General features: G+C 34.7%; 1 protein-coding gene across 1 annotated transcript; it reads right to left on the minus strand.

Annotated features, from left to right (window-relative positions):
* Positions 1-1,553: 1,553 nt before the first annotated feature.
* On the minus strand, positions 1,554-24,710 carry Fem-1 (protein fem-1 homolog B). The gene is made up of 14 exons (XM_068764209.1): positions 24,438-24,710; positions 21,302-21,455; positions 14,266-14,510; positions 11,796-11,943; positions 10,759-10,913; positions 9,856-9,981; positions 8,894-9,091; positions 8,109-8,192; positions 7,333-7,428; positions 6,147-6,236; positions 4,823-4,956; positions 4,382-4,500; positions 3,314-3,433; positions 1,554-2,540 (listed from the first exon to the last, which is right to left on the minus strand). Exons 1-14 carry the CDS (start codon positions 24,582-24,584, stop codon positions 2,383-2,385), a joined length of 1,974 nt encoding a protein of 657 aa, XP_068620310.1. The 5' UTR covers positions 24,585-24,710; the 3' UTR covers positions 1,554-2,382.
* Positions 24,711-25,134: the final 424 nt, after the last annotated feature.

Here is a 25,134-nt window from a genome sequence, read left to right on the forward strand (position 1 = left end):
TCCAACGACTACAGCTAGTGTCTGAGTATTTTAGACCATCTATTGTATTATAAATTTATATAAGCGTCGAAAAATGAACCTTAGAGTTTATGTATAAGGTCTATTTTTAATACCGCAGCAATAAGGTTCATTTTACATCGCAAACTAAGCCAGAAAGATTGCTAATTCTTACTCTAACTAAGCCTATGTATATCACAAATAGTCGTTGCTAAAGTTATAGCGTAGACAATAATTTCATATAATCATTTGAGCCATCTTTTAGTTTTCCGTATATTTACAAATATACTAAAATTGTTCTCTGAACACATATAACCCTGTGTTCGAAAACAATTTGAATTTCGAATAGCGTCAGCATTGTAAATGCGTTCTTTAAATTTTGTTCTAATACATGTATGTGTAAACACTAAACAAATATAAATTAATATAAAATTCACAGATAATTTCTATAAAATATTTTGAACACCTGTTGCTAATTAAAACAAATTTATTTAAAACACAAAATGGATGCAACATCAAAATATAAAATTTAGGCAGGTAAAATTGTAAATATTCGAATTAAAATAAATTTTTATAAACATAGCAATAATATAATTGTTTACGTCCAGATTTATATTTGCTATTAGAAAACATTCAAAATTTATTAAAAATAACTTAGCTATACAGTCAACAGTATAAAATTACCGCGCTTTATTAAAGTAGCCGTCAGTTTATCATTACCAGTATTCCTATCCTTTTCCCACACACGCATCAACACGCGGAGTGAACAAGACAGAAAATAAGACATGTGCTGTAAATGTTTTAATAAATATCTAAAAATTTTGCGATTTCATGACAAAGTCAATAAAAATATCAAGAAATATGACAATATACCGACAACATATATAAGTTAACTTTGTTTATATCGATACGAACAGAACGAACACAAACAAGCGCATTCTAGACTATTCGGGCGACATAGCTCGCAGACAACCAGAGTCTATATAAGCTGGTTGTTGTTGGAAAAGTAGAGGGAAAGAGACCAATAGAGCTATCACCAACCCGATCGGCGGACTCTGTGCAAGTGCAGAGAGCATGTCGTAGAGACATGTGAAGGCAGCTAGTCACATTCTCGATTAAGACTTTCCAGTAAGGACGCGATCTTCAGCAATGAAAATAAACGAACAAAAAGCCGTTTTCTAGGATTCGTTAAATTAGTAACTGTTTCGTAGGCAACTGTTTACGATATTACAAGACTCTAACGTAGTGTCTCGAAATAAAACTTGTAAAAAATCCTATCAGAGTGTAAAGGATTGTCAAATAACAAATAATTAAAATATTATAAAAGTGACCACAAAAGGAATCCGTCTCAGTTTGTTTTGGACTCCTCTCAAAACAGAAGTTTTGAATCTTTTATAGTTACAAGATGCTATTATAGGTGGATCAACTATAGATGAATCTTTGTGTAAATAAATTGAACTTTATTTCTTTTAAATTTAAATTATTTCCACCTTAAATATATTCAACTAGACTCAATGGTTAGTAATAACGAGGTAAAGATGTGTTCACATGTTCACAAAATTTCAGTCTTCATCTATTGTTCAACAATGCAAACCCGTTCTTTTGTTCTTACGTCGAATATTCATGTTTACACTAAGACTTGGAACGTTTTATCTTTTTAACCAGTGGTCGAGGTATTAGAACCAAAAAAAAGCCCCATAGATTAGACATGGAGAGAATGTCTGGAAATTTTATTAATACATGCAAAGTATACGATTAAAAATTTATCCCTGTTTGAAAATCATTGATATTGACATAAAAAGGTCTTATGTAAAATCATCTTTTTATATTTCTATCACTGTTAACGCCCAATACACTTGTCCCTTTCACTTGCTTATAAAGGTGCGGTTGAGATAGCGCTATACTAATCTAGTCCTATTGGAAATCTATAGGCATTCCCATAAGGTGCCTGTATACAACAATGTACATCTGGCCTGCATCATGGCTGAAATAATGATATTGTATAGCCTTGTCTTGATTGAGTATAAAAAATAAATAAATAGAGATAACATGATAATAAGATAATCTCAAAATTGTTATAATTCATATATAGCATGGCATTACCAGAAGGTAAGCCAGTAATTCGATTTACGGTATGATTTTACCCAAAATAAGAACATGAAACCTTGAGTACTTATAAGCAAATTCATTTATCGCAACAGTAATGAAGAAATCTTTGCTACTGTTTTAGAAACAACAGGTGTTCAAATTATTTTACGTACCAATGACATGGATAACTAAAAACGCAATCAATTTGTATTCCTCAAAAAGAAATAAATCTCGTAATGTATCGACGTATTCCTCAACGGCTGACTTCCCCAACCTCATATGCATGAGGTATGAAGTCTACTGCATGGCTTTGACTCCATGCATAGCGAGGAAAGCATGCAAATCTCTTGGAACTTGCGAAGGCCGGTACTTCGCCCCGTGGAGCGCCAAAGCTGCCGCCGAGAGACACGATAGCCTCGGGGTTAGGGCTGAACGCACTAGACTCTCCGCTGGACCTATGAAATACATGTTACTTTTAATTTTATTTAATGTAAATCATTTTAGTATGTATGGTGCCGATGATGATTTAAGGATTTAAGATTGCTCAAGGTCACCCAGAGAGTAATGAAGAAGGATTGGAGCTTCTTTGCGAAATCGAGGAGATCTACACAAGAATCAAGGTCACCAACGCAGCTCGAAGAATTTCTTGTCTGAAGCGATAGTAGGCGGGGCACATCGCTCGTGCAACTGACGGTCGTTGAAACCGAAAGTTTCTCAAGAGACAACCACGTCATGCGGCGTGGGTAGACCCCCTGGCCCCCCGCGGACTTGATGGACCGATGACATAGATAAGGTCGCGGGAAGTCGCAACGCTTTTCATTGTAGTAACCTTTGGAGAGGGCCTATACCTTTTATCAGCTGGCATAATGATGAATACAATGTGTATCCTACAATAATGTGTGTGTTATAAGTGATGAGTTACGGCATTTTGTGGTCTCTCACTTTAGGCCTTATTGGCAAGCTCAGTCGCCAACGTGCCTTAGAGGGGGCTGTCGAGGATTATGAATTACCTTTTTCGCAAATGAAAATACGGAAGCTCTTGGTTTCTTATTCTTTGATTTTTTTTTAGTAACATCCCTGTCCCTATTTAAGGGACAGGGATGTTACAATTTCAGATAATAAGTTTTTCAGATACATTTTTTTCACTCTACGTTTCTCAGTCGATGATTTAAAACTACCAGAAATTCGATTAACGCATGTGTGGTGAACATTTGTGTTAATTGCATACCGCCAATTGAGGCTAATAGCGGCGTGACGCCATCCGAATCGACAGCGTCCACGTGGGCGCCACGCCCTAGCAGCTCGCATACCACGCCGCACAACGACTCGCTCCACTGCTGCTGCTCATCTGGAACACCACATTTCACATCATCACCATAGCTCAACTTCTCTTAATAGACCTGAACAAGACCTACATTTAGTAAGAAAATGAGAGGAACGAAAGTCAAAGTGTTGGGTGACGTAACTAAGCAAGGCTAAAACCGTGTAACAGGAAGTGTGGCAAGGAATGGGTGGCGATGCGTAAATATAATGTGGGTGGAATGCTGTATGTAGAATGATAGAAAATATGAAAGAAGAAAGAGGGAATGAAAGGAGTAATTGTCAAGAATGAGAGAGAGAAAGTGAAATTATGGAGGGTGTCTATCACTGTCCCAAAAACAAGATGGGGAAAGAGTATTTTTTTAAAAATACAAACTTACGTTTACACTAAATTGTATATTAACGAATGACATTATTATATATGGCAACACTGTGCATAATTAAAACAATAAAAATATTAATTTTTCGTACACTTATTGGTACGTATATATGTATGAAAACATTGACATTCGGATAGCATAAGATGTAACTGTTCTCAAAAAAAGTTAAATAGAATATGGACAAAATAGATACATTAAATTATATATAAAAATATATGTCATATGACGGTACAAATTAACTTCAGACTATTTCCATAGATGGCACTATTATTCATTTTTCGTCGTAAATATGGCAGAAAGGCTGCTTGGTGACCAATAGTAAAAAAGGAATCAATGGAGACCAGATATATATCTTATTTTATATTGCCTATATGTCTATAGGGTAGGAAAGAACGGAGCGGCTTATTAAGAAGCCCAGAGAAAATCGAGGGTCCACGCCCCACAGTGGGGCAATTTGATTTCCAAAGGAGGCAATTTGAAAGTGGACTCGACGCGAGTTAAACCCTTTCGCTTCAATATAAAAATTATATATGTTATATATTATATATGTTACATAGGGGGGCATAAGAGGGAAAAGTTCTAAAGTATCTCCTCACCAGGTATAAGCTGGAATGATATGAGCGCGACGTGCAGCGCCGTCCGGCGCATATCGTCGGCAGCGTCCAACTCCAGACCGCACTCCAGCAGCAGACGCGTGGTCCTGATGCAGGGGAATCTGTAACGACATAAATAATTTTATTTGATAAAAGACCACTTCATAAATACAATCACGACTCTGATAATAGACAATAGCTAAACGTATAATTAAAGTATAAATTATTTTTCATATTAAAAATAAATATACTAACTAATGTCTAACCTTTTTTAAAATTTATATACTTTATAATAATGCATCGCGACACCGCTGAATCAAACTTTAAGTTTTCCGAAAAAAAGTTGATTTAATAAAAAAAAAACAAACTCTCAAATATCTGTCGAACCATTGAAAATCAACTTAATGTGATAAGTAAAAGGATTTTATAAGTTGTTGGTCTTACTGGCAGACGTCGCTGGTGTGGAAGTCATCCACCGGAGTTCTCCTATCCGCGGCCAAGTGCAGCAGGGTCTGGCCTGAGCGCAAACGCGCGTTCCTAAGTCGGAATATAGCTCGCCGCACCGCGCTGCTAGTCTCCTGTAATACAATCACATTCATCATCGTCATCATCACCTTGATGCCCACTGCAAAGAATAGGGCACTCATAAGATCCTGTTTTTTTATGTGGTTTCGAGGTGGCAGGGTGCACAAGACACCTTGCCTAGGACCACTTTAAAGGAAGTGAAACTGAATATCCTCCCGGGGGGGAGCTCGAGCCCGGTATGAGCCTTGGCTCGAGTCATTATATTTGTATTTGTTATTATTTAAGCTACAGATAAGCACAGAAGTCTCGGTTCGAGTAACCAATGGAGTTTTAGAAAAGTTACAATGACCAGTGGATGGCACTGACACAACACAGCGGCCAATCAGTGGAAATAGCTTGCCAAGAAGATATACCTACATATGTACATCAGTATAACCGTATTATACGGTTTGATAGTTAATAAGTGTAAAAGCATTAAAGAGGTAAAAGTATAGCTCATTTGTAGACAAAAATCTTTAAGCTTTCACATCTATTTCCGGTCACCCTATACATATAAATAAAGTGATCACTCTGAAACATGTTACTTTAATTTATTATTTACATTGAAATCCTACAGGTCAATAACTTCTGGCAGTACAAATTCTGCAGAGACAGATAGTAAACAATAAATAATTATAATATATATAAACATAAATTTTATAATATGATGTTTCTTACTATATTATCATTACATTATTAATAATAATCATATGATTAATTTTTAGATAGGGTGATACCTTATATTAATTGACAGTAATAGACCTCAAGCTCTATTCAGCTATTTAAAGCTTTTACACCTATACGTTACTACACTTGGAACTACGTTATTACACTTGGAACGCTGCATCGAAGAAATTTCGGAAGCAAGGCGATGCAGTTTCTGGTCATCCAGATATGCGTTCTGCTGATGCTCTTGGTCGTATTTACACAGTTCATCTGAAGAATGATGAATGTTTCTATTTGCGGTTATTGCTGGTAAATGTTCGAGGGCCAACATCATTTGTATCACTACGAACTGTTGATGGTATAGTATGCCCCATATTTCGTGCAGCATATCAAGAGCTGAATTTGCTTGAAAACGATACTCATTGGGACACGAAAATCGTTGAAGCAATTATTTCTGCATCTCCAAGTCAATCATCTTGTATATTAACAGTCTTCAGAAGCAACAATAGGAGTAAGGTAGTGAAGGTATGAAACTCACATCGTCCTCGTCATCATCTCCGGTGTCCAGCAGGCGCGCTGTGACCGCCACCAGATAGAGTGCAGTCCTCACGTTGCTCTCATACTCCTCCTGAAGTGAAAAAGCGAGAGCCAAGCTCTGATATTCAACACTAGTGCACTCTATGCGGCCGCGTTTACACCGAGACAACTACTTCAGTCTGATTAATATGTTAACCATGACAATATTTAAAGCAAAACATCCTGTAGCTGCACAAACTGATGTAGCTCTGCGAGAAAAGGCAGTGCCTTTTCAGGAAGTCACCCCTATCCTGACATATTAAACATAAAACATACTCATAATCACCAGATTAATCGAGAATTAACAAAGAAGAAAAAAAATTGCATAATAATTAAAAATTGTCATTTTTTTTAATTCCTATTGGCAACACTAGCAGTCATCTTTGCTTTTTTTTTCCTTGTCCTTATCTTTCTTACTTCTACTTTCTACTAACTTTTTTACTTCAAATTAAAAAAAAAACAATTTGACCAATTTCTGTATGACAACTGCACTTAAATCCTCAAACGTTAAATTAATAAAATTTACTTTCTTATCATTTAATTTTCCTTTGATGAAATGAAAGAGACATTCAGCTAGATTCAATTATGTAAAGCGCTGTCTTTATCTACCGATCTTTCATTGTTTGGCAATCACAAACATATTTCATTCACCAATAGTTGTCTCGGAGCTGTAAACACGGCATTGTATATGTCATGATATGTTAGCGTATGGGCGAGCCTTAGTGATGATATAGTCCTTGACAAAAATAACAAATTTATTATTTTCATAAAAATACAAAACATAAGACTATAAACAATAGAGTTTTGGTAAAACTATGGTGACAGTTATAAATTTGAAACATTTTAAAATTGGGTAATACTTCCAAATTGTTATTGACAATAACACAGAAAACAATTGATCTTATAAAATAATATAACTGAAATGATTTGATTTAATGTATTTTGGTTGAGTCGACTCTAATTACTCTAAAATTTACAATTAATAGAATAAATAATTCATTAATCAAACAAAAATTGCAAGATGCAATGTTTTAAAGAATAATATTTCGTAGTAAACATTATAATGTAAAATTAATACAATTTGTATTACTCTCTACGTCTCAAAATGGAAGTCATGAGGTAATTAAAAAGATCAGATGGCAACATACTACCAAAGCCTCGGCGTCGTGGTTGACCTGCGGTTTCTCTATCCTCAGTTGGCCCCTTTTCAATTCTTCCGCGCACGCCTCTAATACGAAACAGACCTAGAAAGAGAATGAATGAATGAATGACTCTTCATACATTAAAAAACTAAGAAACTTCGCGCACACACGCACACACATCAACGAATAAATATATATCAGTTGTTCGGCAGTGCGTAAATATGGTGTGGATACGCCCCCTAAGTATGCTAACCACATAGTCAAGGTCGCGGGAAGTCACAGGATGTGAGCAGTGATAGACCGGTCATTGTGGCGATCTATGGGAAATGCTTATGCCTTGCAGTGGGCCTTCTATTGGCTGAGATGATAATGATGAAATATCGTGTAATTGTAGATGTACAAATGCTAGGTTTACTTTTAAATAAAGTAATTAAGTTCACTGACCTAGTCGCTTACACTTTTACATGCTATAAATAAAGTATACTAAAAAAAACTACTTTCAACATTTTAATAGTAATTATAGGTTTTGTAGTTGGTTCATACTAACCAACTGATTCATTTCAGATTAGTTGATAAAAAATCACAATTTATTTCAATTGAGTGATGAGTGAATGACATTACTGGTACATCTGAAGAACAGAGGAAATTGCTGTCGTTGTGCAAAGACAGGATGACCAAAGAGGCCCTCACCCTTGGAAGGATTCTGGACTCAATAATACCAATCTTAATCCTGACATAGAGTAGCGGAAATAAAAGCTATTTATTTATTATATAACACTTACTTGGTTTAGTGGCAACTCAATTCCTATATGAATCATTTGGGAGAAAACTTGTGCGAACCTCAGCAAATCCTTTGCAACCGATACCTGCAAATGAAATCAAAGACGGATTAGACATATTAATAAATCCCGAGATCACCTAGAGAGCAATAGATAGAACTATGCATGGATATTCGCTGAAATGAGAAGATAAACAGAAGAACCAAGGTCTCCAAAGTAGCTGGATGACAGTGAGTGGGACACATCGCTTGTGGAACTGTCCGCTGTTGGAGCCGGAAGGTTCTCGAGTGGCAACCATGAGCCGATTGAGACGACGTCAGTTTTTTTTTCGTGGCCAATCGTACACGCCTAGCGTATTATGGAAAAGGGGCTTTTACATTTTTAATAAATTTTGCATGTCTTTTATTCTCGCTCTCTTCTAATTTTCACATAATCGTTCATTCATTCTTCTGAATTATATCACATCTAACATTCTCATTGTTTCTAAATTTCCTTCTTTGAGTCGAATTTCATCCTTTCCTCAATTTTGACAGTCTCGGTCTATCAGAGACAATGTATCACAATCTATTCTTATTTTATTAGAGCTTAAGTTATTTATTAATATTACAGATGTATACTTTTCAGTTTATAGGCAGCGGGAGTTGGCCCACCTCAAGGTGTAACGACAACATAGTCAAGGTCGCGGGAAATTACTGGGTGCGGACAGCGAAGACCGTTAACCGTGACGATCTTTGTGGAAAGCCTTGCAGGGAGCGTCTAATAGCTAATATGATGATGAATATTCTCACATTGTTGTGGTGCCGTAGTTGCAGGGCGTGCCGCCAAAGGGCCAGGCAGCGGTCGAAGCGCGCCTCGTCCGCGAACACGGCGCCGCGGAAGACCACGGGGTGCGGTAGGTCCGGGCAGCCGCGGCCCAGCACGCGCTCGCGCACCGCCAGCCCCTCCATGTGCAGCGCGTGGGCCTGCCCGTGCAGGCGCTCCACCTCCTGGAAACCACTGCAGTTTACACTCTCACCCTTGCCTCCATCAAATCAATGGACCTTTCATAAAACACGTTCGCTCTTAAGCGGTGGGATGAAAGAGGAATCGCTTAATGTCGCGGTATCTAAGTAAACGTGACATATTTATAGAAAATATACTACGAAATATTAAACAAAGTAAACACTTCAGACATATATGTCGATGCTTCTAGAATTTCATCAAGATGGCGACCAATTACATACGATATTTAAAGCAATCTGGAATGCTAGTAAGGCATTGCCCTTCTAACACGCGTCAGAGAATGTTGTAAAGATAATATTTGAAAAAACTACCAAGAAAAAATTTTCAAATCAAAGTGATCTGATTTTATAATAAACTATAGAGTATATATTTATTTGGAATTTAATTTTAAAACAAATTTGAAGCAATCTCAATGTTTAATACATATTAAATTATCATCTTCCGTCTTAGAAACTTTTACACTGTGTTCTTTTCTCTAATCTAAAGTTACTATATATGAAAATATACTTATTTAAAACATAAATTAAACCATATATATATGTTGAATAGTAATTAATGAATGTTATATATTAAAAGTAGCGCACAATTTTTCCTCGCCCGTTAACATGCACAATCTTCGAACCTAGAGAGTTGAATGGAGCAAAGTACTAATTTGAACAAAGAGACTTCAAGTATAAAATTATTTAAAAAAAATATAAATATTTTTGACACAAGCAACACTGCCATTAATATTAGATGGAATTGGTACCTCCACCGTAGTGCTCTCCTTCCAATTGTCGTACGCAGGTATAGGGTCGGCGGGTTTCTTCAGCAGCAGTCCGTACCGGGTGTCGTACCGCATTGTCATTGCTCTGTGAAGGTACTGGTACGCCATCTGTCGAGGAATTTATTTACTAAATCTAACTTTGCACGATTTCGAAATAACGCGGTTAAAGAAAAAATAAATTTGCTTTTTACAGGAATTGTTTGTTGCTAGCATGAATTAATTTCAATTTTTTTTAATTCTAATTTTGACAGTGTTTTACAGAAATACCAGGGAATATCGTAACGACGTAACTTCAATTTGAGTTTTTATGTTACGTGTTTATGGAGTGATTTGCCATTGTACACCAATTTAATTTTTTTTATAAAAAAATAATTTCTCTTTTTTTGTTTTATAATTATGTAATGTAAATTTCATCATTCATACTTTTGCGTGCTTTTCTAAGAATTTTTTTTTGTGAAAATATTTACAGTTTTGTCATGTTGCTAGATTTGTGAAGTTACTGTATTTGATGTTTTCATTTTGTTTATTGTTGCTAATATTTTAAGTTGAGAAACGTCTTCCCAAATTTACCACAAGCCGTAAGTATTTTTTGCAAACTTTTCTAGGGAACGCATATACCGTGTAAAAAAGAGCTGGGTGTACATCATTGTAACTGTTATTTAAATACGAAATAACTAGCATATGTATTTACATGTGTGTTATTAATGTATATATTCTTCTTTTCTTTTTATTCGTTGGTTCCATCAGAAATTGCATATATGGGGTTATGCAGGAAGGCGAAGTGTATAATTGACAATCATTTGTCATATTCCTGAAGGTTTAAAAGGAATCGAATTGAAAATTATATCTTTCTTATGCTAATTATACAGAAAGAAATGAACTCACCCTTAGGCAGTAATACTCCTTGTCGTTAGCGAATGAGGCTCCAAGCAGCTCGAAGGCTTCGATGGTCTGCGCCCTCGTGACCTCCGGCCGGGCCGTGAGGATCTCTACGACGGAAGCACGTGCACGTTCTGCGGCGCATTGTAGTGGCGTCATACCTACAATTGCAATTTGTTAGACAAATTACTGGCCAGTTGTAATGAAATAAAAAAAATAGAGGGATTCATCTATAAGCAATAAAAATAAATTTCTCTATAATCTATTTATAAAAGATTTCACATTTGTACTGATTTATCACGATATCTATGAAACCATAGAGCTTAGAGACTTGAAATTTGATAGGAATATTGCTTTTGCCGAGTAGAGATCGGCTAAGAAATGAACTTTACACAATTGTAACCGCAAGAGAAGTTAAAGACATTCATATGGTTCACGACGCGGGCGGCTGACAGTATTTAATACTGTTAGGTTATCAAAATCTTCTCTAACATCTCTAGCACTCATCCTTCCTTTGTTTTGTATGTAAAAAAACCTATAGGTAAATAAAGTTACTTTATTGGTTCTTAACAAACGCATCCATTGCTGCACATCTTTGGTTATCATTAATTAAACGCTGCCTTAAACGTGCAATGTACACTTTTGCTTGTCTATTTTTTTACTACCCCCTTTTTGGGGCATCTCGTTTTCACTTACCATAAGTTAGCAGGTATCTTTTTTACAATAATAATATAGGGTGGGCCAAAAATTTTTGCAAATAGCAACACTTGATTTCTCCAAAACCGTGAGAGCGAGGGGCCAACGGCGAGACAAAGCACATCTCGACGATGTAATTTTTAAAAAATAAATTTTAATAAATGATAATTACGGTAAATAAATCATAAACAAAATAGCATTTGTACTTTTATTTCTACACATGTTTCAAAAGTGCAAAAATTTATGGCGACCCTAAATTTGACGAAATCTGTTGTTTTCGTTGTCATCTTACATCGTTTTAAATGTTTATTGTATCTATGGATTGCAAGTTAATTTAAGACAATAACCATTCTTGTTGGTGAGTATCTTGGCGTTGTGGTCGATGAGCGCGCAGACAACTGCCGCGTGGCCGCACTCCGCCGCGAAGTGAAGAGCAGTGGCCCCACACAGCGCGCGTTCGTCAACACGCGCCCCGCTGTCCAGAAGGAACTGCACCTGTGAGCACGAATTACACAATTTTGACACGTTCATATATACATATACAATATGAAATTGAATCCCAATATCATTTATATAGTTTATCTTTCCCGTGAGCACGCCATAACTTCTAACATGTGTATGAAGGACTGTGGAGGTTGATATGGGCAAGAAAGTGGAGGAGGAAAGCGTCGCCTCCCTAATGGGCGACAACAAAAAAATGAAATTAAAAATAATTAAAAAATGGTAAAAGAGCATTTCTTTGGTCTCTAAAATAGGATATCATGCAGCATTTGTTATTTATTCGTATTTATGTAATGCCTTCTCCACGACAATACTACATACACATGTATATTCATTTATATAAGTATGTTTCTGTATATGTATATGTGTATAGTAATGTACGTATTTGTATGTATGTACACCCTAAACTGCCCTCTCCTTCATGTCTCTCATCTCCATCCAAAGGCTATCAGGTAGAGATCGCCTTGTGCGATAGATAAGACCTCTTATACCTCTATATTGTTTTTTTTTATTTTAATTATTATCTATTGCGTACAAAAAAGTGTAGATAAATAAATTCATGTTTTTCACATGGCCTATCTTACGTCGCTTCTTCCCGTGATGAAAGAGCATCAAAGTTATTTATGCAACTAAAAATTTAATTAAAGATGCCTTACCAAAAATCATAACAATAAACACTGTCTTTAAAATAACTTTAGCGCGGTATGGCTGGGCAGTGAGGCGTTATGATTCTGGAGAGGAGACCACAGACCTAAGTAGACAGAACATGGTCGTAAAGATCGTCTGAAAACGTTGGATGCCTCCCTCTTCCAACCGTTCCTATTGGAAGTCTCTGGACGAGATAAGAAAATCTCTTATGATATTATGGGTTAATAAAATGACGCATAAACAAGAGGCAATCCGTTACTGTCGATCAAAGTAAATTGTATTACGAATATTGATATGTGTATCAGAATAAAAAAGTCAAAGACGTCATCGATAACAGAAACATTAGATAATATATATAAAGCCGTTGGACCCGCTTGTGTAACCTGAGATAACACCGATACAAAATATCTCCACTTAAAACAATGTAACAAGATTTGTATTATATGTACAAAGTCATTAGCTATAAATGTAAAGGCTTTAAAGATGTAAATGAAAACCTTATTTACCGCCCAATAATATATGATACATCTTATACACGAGTAGTTGTAACTCAGTGGTAAAGGATTGAAATTTGCGATCGTAGGTCGCGAGTTCAAATCTCGCATCAAAACAAATTTAAATAATTCACACTTTGTGCATTAATTGTACAGGATTACACAGCTCGTCTACAAGTTTTCAGGTGATGGGTAGCAGTGTTTTTTGCGTACCATAATACCACACTGCGATCGACAACCCACCTGCCAAGCGTGGCGATAACGGTATATCCCACAGTATCTTTGTGGTAGGCTCATGCCTTGCAGAGGGCGTCTATGAACTGAAACGACATCTTATCCAAAAATCAACCAAACAAAAAAAATCAATGGTTTCAAAAATAATAGATATCGTAATTATAATAATACAGTAAGAAAAAGGGATTACTAAATTCGGATTATTGCATATTAAAATTAATTTTTGTTTACTATCTGTAGCTTTAGATCATGGTCGCACAGACTTTATAAGACTAGGGGCCACTCGGGCAAATCATGAACTGATGGCGGGCCGGTCGCCAGACGTATAGGTAATTAAATCGTTTTGGTTTTATTCTGGAATAGAATTCAATACTTTTCGAATGTACGAGAGTATTATTTTTGCTGTCGGCGGGCCACCAGAATTCTCCCGGCGGGCCGCGGTCTGTGCATCCATGATCTAGATAGTGTCTGAAGTTATTAGCCTGTTGCGTTGGTATAAAAAAATAATGTGGCATATTTCAAGCTTTAAGCCTATTTGTGGAAAAATAAGCTATACATTCACCCCTTTAAGGCTTTTATTGATTATTGCTTTTACAGCAATAATCAATCACCCTTTATATATAACATTAGATTTTAACATACGTTCCCAAATTTTAAAGAACTGCTGCCTAGAGAAATTAAACTCAACCACGAAACGTTTTTGTAAGTGATATTTTTAACGAATAGATCTATTTCGTAACACCCCCTATTTATCCAGGCAAACTTTGTTGATCCCATAAAAGGATGGTATTGCTTCCATTGGAAAGCTTTGAGGTCAAGTTTATTACACAAGTTTATTGGACAACCATAGATTGACTGGTAGAGAACGCTTAATGGCATTAGGTGCGCCTTTATAAAATTTGTAAAAAGAAGGAATAGATAAATAAATAAAGGCACTCACCACATCCGTATGTCCTTTGTATGCGGCTATCATGAGGCAGGTGTTGTTGTATTTATTCGCCTTGTGTATGTCCGCGCCGTGCCTGACGAGGTATTTCACAATGTCCAACCGGCCGTCGAAGCACGCGGCCCTCAGCGGAGTACTGAGGGTCTTCGTTGCGTGGTTAACGTTGGCGCCAGCTCGCACCAGCCTCTTCACTATCCCCAGGTGCCCGGCGCCTGCTGCACACCATAACGCCGTCGCACCTGCAATAGACATCCACGATTCTAACATCATTTGTATAAGACCTTTTTCAATGACAACCCTTATTTTCCAAACACATTATAAAATACAAACATATTAAAACTCCCGGGTAGGTAAATTTTTTTCTAGTTTGGTAGAACTAACTATAACATTTACCATGCGTCTGTTTATCAAAAGGTTCAATAATCTCCGAGTTACACATGTTTAACCCTTTCCACTCCAATGTCGAGTGTCACTCGACACTGATTTTGTTTCACAAGCTCCACTGTCGAGAGATACTCGACATGGTGTAATACTTCTTTTTGCGGAAAATTTTAAAACAGGAAAGATTTTTGTTACTAAAATGTTTGAATCACGAATGAATGAAACATATTCTAGGTTCGCAAGATACTATAATTCAATTAAATTTTATCGGTGCTACATAACAGCCTTGGAGTGAAAGGTGAAAGGGTTAAGTCATATGTTACAATTTTGCCAAACGCGTCAAGTCTCGATTGGCGCTAAAATCGTTCACTTTTTTGGAAAAAAAAGCGTCAAAAACTCGTCTGACGTTGTTCCACAACTGCCCTATTCTTATATAGCTCTGTGCGAGTTCTGGCTATTCATCAAACTCAAATGACCTATGCGAGGACCCTGATTTCACTTGATTGAAGAGATAAAAACCGAATCGAAGAAGGTCCATGGGCAATGTGTGTTTATCCGTCGGGGATTTCTCTGAAGGCGCCGAAATTGATTTGGAACAATAAATAACGAATTTACATTTCATAAACAAATTCACCTTAGTCATTAATCACCGTAATTTATATGGAAGGTGTTAATTTTTTAGCGGCCTTGTTAAATTCAAATTGATATCTTTATTCAAGAAGCTGACATCGGCTCGGTATGCTGAACTGCTGATAATAGCCGGGTGTTTCGTGTGAAGAAGTCAGTAAATCAAGTTTCACACATTCTGATCGACTAAAAACTGTTAAATGCTATAGGATTTATTTAATAATATACTTTTATTCCACATATAAAAGGAAGATCTGATATAAATCTTGAATTGTTATAATACATAATTATTAATTTTAAATATACAATTTCTATCACATGGTTTTATAATGTTAGTTCTATTAGCAAGGCTCTTAGAGTTAAGACGAGAAATTAAATCAGTCTTCATCGAACATAGCGCTCCCTTAGAATTTATCACACGTCAGAGATTTACAACACACTTGAAATTAACTTATAGGGTCGTAAAATTCGGTGGTGATTATTATTGAACCATCACCATCATGTCAACCGATATACATCCATTGTAAGAGGCATGGGCTTGCCCGAAAGATCACCAAGATGCCCGGTCTACCGCTGCTAGCATCAGGTGACTTCTCGCGACTTTGTTTATGGAGTCTGTCCACATAGAGGGGCCTACCCACTTCGTGTATACCGGCTCGTGATCGAGGACCTTTCGACCCCAGTGGGATGGTTGCACGAGTAATGTGCCACGCCCATTATCAGCCACCACTATCCATTACTTTTTTTATTTAATGGAATCAGGCGTTACCTCGCGGAAGTCCATCCTAAATAAGAAAAGGACCAATATTTAGCCACTTCCGCACATGCAGTGGTAGTCGTGCAATTAAATGCACCGCCCGCCAGCCCGCTGATAAGTGCGTATACGGCAAACAATGCGAATCACACAACCGCCACCGCCAAATTACTCAACACGTGTTTCATCCCTCCATGGGGCATCTCCAGGAGTTAATTTACACCGATTAGTGTCAAACACAGAGACTCTATGTTGTGGCTAAATATTGGTCCTTTTCTTACTATCCATTACTTATTGAACAGTTCGTCACAAAGATAATACTCACAAGGCATCTCGTATTATTATTTACGCTACCGTACAACTCAGCGATATTTAAGTTTATCAACAAGGAAAAACAAAAACATTGAATCACTGCGCGATACATGGAAACCTATATTAGGTAGTTACGATTTCAAAGAAGCACGGGACCCGCTCCGACGACCGCTGCGCGTACGCAGCAAGTACGCAGAAGTAATTTATAACACCTCGCCGCGAATTAATTGAAGTCGCACCGAGGAAACAAAGACGTCGCTGGACCGATGCCAGCGCACGGGTAGCTCGGGTAACAAGCTTTGTGTTCCGAATCACGAGACCAGCTCTAACAAAGCTTCGAACATATTTCGCTGCGTAAATTGTATGAATCTCATTTTTACCAGGAACAAAACGAACATCACAATTAATGGAAATAATTGCATATAATAAGATCCAATATATAATTAAATGTTTACAGTATGAATCTGTTATACGTGTAATGGTTGAAAATGATAAATGCTACAGTTCATTTACAGTCAAATAATCTTACACCATATCCAGACGGAAGTCTACGATTCCATAAATAATAACGTAATTATAATTAAGTAAGAAAATGCCATATTTTCATTTCTACATAAATTAATAATTGATTATTTATTCTATCTGCACACTTCGCACTGTCGGTTATTGATCATAAAAAAATATATGAAAGCAACATACATTCTTTCTATTAGAACATGAAAATAGATGTAAAAGGTTTTTGTTGGCAAATGAGCTATACGTATACACCAGCTAGGGTTACGTCGAATGCGGGTCAAGAACTTTCGTAAGACAAACAAAAATAAAGGACATAGCCATACAACCCACACGGCGAACAAAACAGATGGCCACTGAGGCCTTCAAGTTCTGGAGTGGATACCAAAGCGCTGCGTAGAAAGTCCATCCACAAGGAGGAGTAACGACCTTGTGAAGGTCAACAGAAGACTTAATTATTTTAAGATAATAAATTTTTGGACAGGCCAAAAGTGTGGCCAAAATTTAGTGTTTTTGGATGTTTCTTATAATCAGTAGATTACAACCCTTTTGTCTCTGGCAACAAAGTGGCCTCGATAGTCTTTGTCATTACTGTCACCATATTGACTTAAAATATATGCGCAAATAGCGGATTATTCCGAAACAAAATTTCCGAAATTCGTTGACCGACTGTCACTATTTTTTTTACTTTTATCATACCAATATGTAACTTATCTCATCTACATTTATTATCTCTGGACCTCGCAAGGGTAACCTTGATATACGTCCGCGCAAGTCCGGACCTCCTCAAGAAAAAATCTACTACAGAATCTTTTAATGAGTCGGCCCGGCACATTGTCTTAAACCTCAATGTATTTAACGGTCTGTAGCGCTTGAGCAGCGACTTCATATAGAATAATGTAGAAATTAATGTATAGTTTAATAAATCATTAATTATAATGTTTAAATACATATATAAATTATAAATAATAACTCGTATAACATCTGAAAGAAAATTCGTATCGAATAGCGGCAATCCCTCTACCAACTGTCTGAGCTCATTAAACACGAAAGAAATATTGTAAACAAAACATCCTAGCATTACAAATGAAAATTAATAAAAATAAAATAAGCTATGAATATCCTGGGCATTATGTTCAACTTTACAGCATAACTAATGTATAAATATATAAACATATAGTTGATTATTTAAGTATCACATCGACGGGATAACTAAAAAAAAATTAGTTTAAACATTTTTCTCACAAATGCATTGTCACCGTTTAATTAAAGACGAAACAGCCCTTTGTTTAATGAAAATTCGCGATACTAAATATACAAACAAAGGAATAAAAGTTTATGTTGGCAACATAAAGAGCGTTTAAGACATGTTTGTGTCTGAAAATAATTTAAACACAAACCTTTTTTCGTAAATTTTTGCTTTAATTAGTATAGGAGAGCTTTTGGCCATCTATATTATTTTACATTGAATATAAAATGAGAAGATCAACCACCGACTTGGCTCGAAGAATCGCTCGTCTGGAGTGGAAGTGTGCGAGGCACATCATCTGGGTGTCGGAACCGGAAGTTTTTTTTTTGACTCCAGGGCTCCACGTTTTTCCCTACCATGTTTAAAGACGTTACAAATAGTTTAATAAGTTAAATAAGTTTTTCAGTGTTAACATTTATTTTGTCTTTTATACGTCTCATGATCTTTTACTCTTTATTTATTCGTTAGTTGTATTTCTCATAATTATGAATACATTTGTCTTATGCTAGGTCCCCTGCTTAATAGACCAATGACATAGTTAAGATTGGGTTAAGTGTGTGGTGTGTGGTGAACGCAGGCAGCCCAAGACAGGTAATCGTGGCGTTTTTTGAGGTCTTCTATATCTATTTCACATCTAGTTATTATCGATTTTTCTTTTAAAACACTTATTACAATGTCTCTCCAATAGCCAGTTTAATGTCACCATTATAATAAAATGTTACAGACAACCGTAGACATAATTTTTTTTAAAACTTATTTATGACGGTCAAGTCAACATGTTAACCAAATTAAGTTAGTCTTGTATTCTCTCTATAACTTTAGTTTTCGATGATGATGATTGAAACTTAACATAGAAACTTGACGTTAACTTAATAACAAATATCAGACCTGTTTATTTAAGTATACTACTGAGTTATCATGGACAAATTGTATTCAGGTAACTCTTGACAAATTTATAAAATAAACATTTAAAAAAAATCGCCTCTTTTTCTTGTCAATTAATTACTTTCATACGTTGCACACTCGCACACAATTTCAGGAACCAATAATGTGAAGTCGAGTGCCATGGCTAAGTTCTAATTTTAAATATGCTGTAAATGCTACTCAAACCGACATATTGCGCCTCAGGTATGCACGGCGAGAGACAGGAGAGAGTACATTGCCGCACTTTTCTTTGGCGCGGTACAGCGGTTTCGGTGGCACTATAGCTATAATAACTGCAGCCTTAAATGAACATATTATTTTTTTAAATTGAACGCAGTACACCACTAAAGAGAAAAAGCAAGTGTGACATTCCATTGTTATCTGTAGTATCCGCAGATTGATTTGGCACATATGAACACTTTTCATGCGAAAATATTGATTCTTTATAAACACTATAGGTTGTAACTACTCTAAATATAAAAAGAAAGCTATTACAGCACATTGCGATTTAGACAAAACTCTACGAAAACAATCTTCGCCGATTCTTTGATAAGTCATACTTTTGACCACGATGTGCTAAATCAAACGCCGGGTACCATAGCATGTAGTTATCAAACCACTAACCATATCATTATAAAAAATTAATTTTTCGTCGAGATAACAATAACAGATACAGATATATATATATATATATATATATATATATATATATATATATATATATATATATATAATACAGAATACACCCTTACGTAAATGTACTATAGCAATTATACTTGCTGACTTCCTGCCAGCTTCATGAACTTATCAAACTGACTTATAAGGAATATATCATATTTCAACTCTCTAGGCCTTATGGTTTAAAGATATTGTGTAAAATCAGAACATAGGTAGACATCTCTCATAAATATTCATAAATTTTAGGTCACATGAATGGCTAAAAATACAATTCAATATCATATAATTAGTCACCATTGTTATTGTATTGGCATTGACTAGGTCACATTAATAGTGGAGATAAGAATAATTCATTTTTGTACCAAGAAATGCTGCAATTATTACAAAATCAAATAATGATAAATACAAATGATTTGCAAAAACATTTATAACGCCAATAAAATTTCCAAAACATGCTTCGGAAGTCGCACTCTGAGAATAACTCCTTAATGTCGACATGTTTAAAATTAGAATGCAACAACCAAGCATTTTGATACAAATACTCAAATATATAAATTTGTACAGATTCTACATTTTCAAAATTTAAAACCTTCTTTTAATGACACTAAATATCTTTCAGGAAATACTTATTAATTCTTTCAAACTTCATCAACATCATTTTACCCAAAGAGCCACTCTTTGACATTCATATTAAGTCTCCCCTATAGATCTCTCGAAGTAACAGTTGGAAATGGCCTGCATCCAGTGTCTTCCAAGATCCTTAACTAAGTTTTCTGTCTACCATATAGGTAAACAGACTATACTGCCCCTGCTGGTTCATCTACCACACTCTAAAACCTTAAGGCCCAAAGAATATCTTTTCTGCTTGATATGTGGCTCACCACCATTTCTACTTGCCAATTCGCTAGATTATGTCGATCACCTTTGCTCATATATGGATGTCTTCTTCATCTAAATCAATCTTAAAGAAATTCCGAGCCTAGCATATCTTGAATTAACTTTCAGATTGTTCATTAAGTCATTGAGAAGTATGTTTGATGAGATATCTTTGAATTAAAGATCTCTATCTGTATGGTTAACATGTCTCAAATGACAGCTCTAGCCAAGGTGTCCTTCTCACTGGATCTCTAGTAACTTCATGGTGTGTCTAGCTGAGCGACCTAAGAGTATGTCGACCTTGGCTCTTGTGGAAGCCTGGAGCTTACTAAATATTAAATCTATTTAAAGCATCTACAGCTCTTTTTTAACTAATACTTGTTACTAAACTATAAATGTCAAATCAAATAGCATTGGTCAATTTTCAAAAATTTAGGGCCTTATGATTTAAATGAAATAATGAAATCACAAATATCCAGACAAACTAATATTTGTTTTTATAGTTTCTTACAAAGTAAGCTGTATTCTATAATACATAAGAATGAACCTGTGTAAAAGTGTAAATATTTTAACATTTATTCTGTAAATAATTTTTTCACAAAATTAGTACTACAGTTTTATAGAGCTTTTTAAAATAACAAGGTAACAAGTTTAGTGAACTTTGTTATTAAAATACGAATATACCCATGGAGTTTTTAATGCTATTTTTTACTGACCTTCAATAACATATTCATCAAACTTGACTGTGCCCTCTGTTTCTAACCTGACTGGAGGTCGGAACTTCTCTAATAATATTCTGACAGCCGCCTCTCGACCTTGACGCGCAGCCGCAATAAGGGGCGAACATTTTATCCCATCACAGCATACATCCTGAAATAAATACGGAAATGTAAAGAAAAATTCCATAAATTTTTATTCTTAAAAAAAATAATAGCAGGTAGCTAAAATTAATAAAAACTCCTTTTATAAAATATTAATCTAACAAAGCTATAAAATATTTAAATAAAAAGCTTAATATTTAGAAGAAAGATATAGGAAATTTGAACAGTCAGTTGTGGTTCTAAAAATAAACAGTTTGCAATGTCAATGACATGTTTACACATGTGATTTGAATAAAGGAAGACCTGAGATATAAATAGATTGAACAAGTTTGTTGACACAGTCTTTAAAAATGTGTACTATTCGCATTTTCATACATAAATATTGATATAGACATAACTTAATAGCTGTTCTCATTTTATATTTCATATAAAATTGATGCCTGTTTTACAACCATGGATTTCAAAAACTGGATGAAGACCTAATAATTTTATAAAATATTACACAGGGTGATTGATTATAGGTGTAAAAGCTTTAAAGGGATATATGTGTAGCTCATTTGCTGTCAATTAATATATGATACCACCATATCCAAAAATAAAATATTTTAGTAATATTTAGTAATGTAATGATAATTTAGTAAGAAATACAGTGTTCAAAATTAATTATTTTTTATTATCTGTCCCTGCAGACCTTGTACTGCCAGCAGTTGCCTGCCGCATTCCAAGAGAGAAAAGCGATTAACGCAACATATTTCAGTGATTTAATTTCTAGAATATAGAATTCTCTTCTAAATAGAAGTTAAAACTTTAAAGATTTTTGTTGATAAAAGAGCTACATTGACCCCATTAAAGCCTTTACAACTTTAACCAATTACTCTGTATACTTTAGTCTTGCCATAAATATTGTTATAAGAAAAAAAAGTATTTTTATTGCATGTAACATTTGTTACTATTACTGTGTGTTAGTTTAATATATCAAATATAACCATTAAAATATATAAAGCTTAGAAGAAGTGGTCTCCATTGGCTGCAATACAGTCTGAAATCTCTTCCTCAATGGGCCATGAATTGAAGAACATTTCCTTCATGTCAGTTTCAAATTTTCATCTTGCGATTAAAGCAATTCCTGAATGTCACTTGATTTTATCTGTTCAAATCTATATCAACCATTTGCAATTTCAGCTGTTTACAATCAACATTTGAATTTACATAGACTCTTCAACATTTTCTGCAGTCACAGCAGGTCACACCATTTCATTTTTTTCATAAGTCCATTTGATGACACTTACAAAGATTTATTGAATTGGATACCTATTGGAATGCTTTGATTACCAAGCATGAACTTATTAGATCCAAGAAATTTTTATCGTCAAACATAAGAAATGGGTGATATTTTTAATCTGTAAATTGTGAAATTGCAAATGGTGGGAGTGTGAATGAGGAACTTTTGTTGTAATACCACACATATTGGGGATTTTTTAAAAGTGTGTTTGGCACCATACATACTTTATGTATTGCTGTCATATTGATTATGTTCTCTTAATCATTCAATTTAATTAATAATACCACAAAATTAGTATAGATCACAGACCCTTCTCCTCCATGAACTTGCATCAGACAAAGATGTTAACGTTTTTAGCCCTATTTTGTTATATTGGCACCAAAAATAATAAAAAGAAAATGGAGAGATTTGAGGATTAATTGATTGAATTTTATAATAACCAAATTTAACATGAATAATAAAACTTGTATCAAATTTGGTTTAGGAGTTGGCTGTAAGGGTCAACACTATGTGAGACATATCTGTTTAAACCCTTGAAAATAGACCCATTTACTTATTTGTCTATACATAAATTACATTGTCTCTATTTTTTAAACCAAAAATAATAACATTGTAAATTATTATCATAAAACTTTAGTTATAATGTACAATTTTATAGGATCATATTCACACAGGACAATGAAATAAGAATGGAAACTAGTGTAAACAAAACAATGGTAGTTATAAAAAGTATTTGCATCGGCATTGCTTTCACTAGAATTAATATTTTTTATTATTATTACAAAACATTTAAAACATTGTTATTGTTCAAAGCAATGTCAAAACATAGTAATAAACATACATCTAATAAAGATAAAATGTGCTGAAGGTTGCTATGGTTGAGTATAAGGTTTTATTGCATTTAGTTTCAATGTAATGGAGATGGTAAAAACTGGTTGTTTAGAAACTTGTAACTATGTTTGAGAGTCACCTCAGAAACCTTGGCTTGGTCTGGGACATTTGATATTCTACCAGATCAAGAAGCAAGCTCTAAGCTCTATTGAACTAACTCTATGAAGTGAATGTGCTGGAGGACCCCAGGACAATTCCTCAGTTTTAACTATAATTCAATAGGCATTATGATTTAAGGGTAGCTGCTAGCCGAACCTATCGGCTTTTTCCCTTCAAATCACTTCTTATTTCTCTAATGAAGTCAATGTTGAAACAAAATGTACATTACATAGAAAGATAATATAAGTTTTTCTCAGGGTTATAAAATTCTTTATTGATTTTACGAATATATAAATGCGAGACGACGAAGACGAAATCTGGTAAAAACATACCAATCTTTTATCAATAACATTTGTTATGAATAATTTTAAAATTCTTTAACAACTGTACAGTATTATGATAGTATGTTAAACACACTTGATCAAATGTAATCATATTACGCAATTAATTTCATCACGCAATTATATCGTATTAAATACGAAACATTTACTACATTGCAGAATATTTTGGTACGAGTCAGTGACTTAAATTTCCAAGGACATCAAGAGGATGTAAATAGGAGGTCAATTAGGCTTTGAAAGTTTCTCACAAACACAAAATATTTAAATAACCCATTTGCATGACACGCAAAAGGTAACGTTACGAATTATGTCGATATAAATAGATATTAAACGACATGACACTGCGTCAAAAAATTAATGCAGGTATTGACAAAAAATTATAATTCAGGTAATACTTTAATATATCCCGGCTACTTACGTTATTTAGCAAATCATCAATTTCGTCTGTACTTTTTTCGTATAACAAAGCATATAATGTTAAAGACATTCCATCTCTTGCAGCGAAAAATACTCTTTCTCTTAAAGAGCTCGATACATCATCGTACAACGTTAATTTGTCCTCCATTTTTTAAACACAATTTGTATTACGACAATCACAATTTACATTAACATCAAAATAGCGTATTGCGACCATTAATATTTGTTATTATTGCAAATCACAAGTTTTACACAAGAGCGATAACCACAAACAGAGGAGACGAAAGGCAAACTAATGTTATTCTTATTCATGTATATTTTTGTAGTATCGACTATATATATAAACTTTTGGCCATTACAGTATTGCTAGTTTAACGCTTAAACTCAGCTTAAATGAAATTTTTATTTATTTCATTTCAAAAACTTTTAGGAATCAAATTTAAAAATTTAGTATGTCTAAATATTTTATGAAGGTTAAATAATAACTACAAACTTAAATATTAACTTAAATATGTTTTATCGTAATCGCTGAGTAGACTTACTGCCATTAAATATAAATTTATCTCATTGGCTAGTATTAATAGTAAGTTAAGGTGTTAAATCGTTATTATGTTAATGATTCTAGTTTATCATATGACTTCTTATAATTTTAGATTGATTTCTTTAATTGAGACAGTGTAACAAAAATTATTTTTTAA

Source organism: Battus philenor, unplaced genomic scaffold (genome assembly GCF_028537555.1).
Source record: "Battus philenor isolate CCGP_79_NKW_IND1 unplaced genomic scaffold, ilBatPhil1.0.hap1 SCAF_19, whole genome shotgun sequence".
NCBI lineage: Eukaryota > Metazoa > Arthropoda > Insecta > Lepidoptera > Papilionidae > Battus > Battus philenor.

Excerpts from the sequence above, each read along its gene's own strand:
- Fem-1 (XM_068764209.1), bottom strand. The coding sequence starts at position 24,584 with ATGGAGGACAAATTAACGTTGTACGATGATGTATCGAGCTCTTTAAGA. Across the intron at positions 10,914-11,795 it reads GATACTCACCAACAAGAATG|GTATGACGCCACTACAATGC; the intron begins GTTATTGTCTTA and ends TTGCAATTGTAG. Across the intron at positions 2,541-3,313 it reads GCTATTAGCCTCAATTGGCG|GTCCAGCGGAGAGTCTAGTG; the intron begins GTATGCAATTAA and ends TGTATTTCATAG.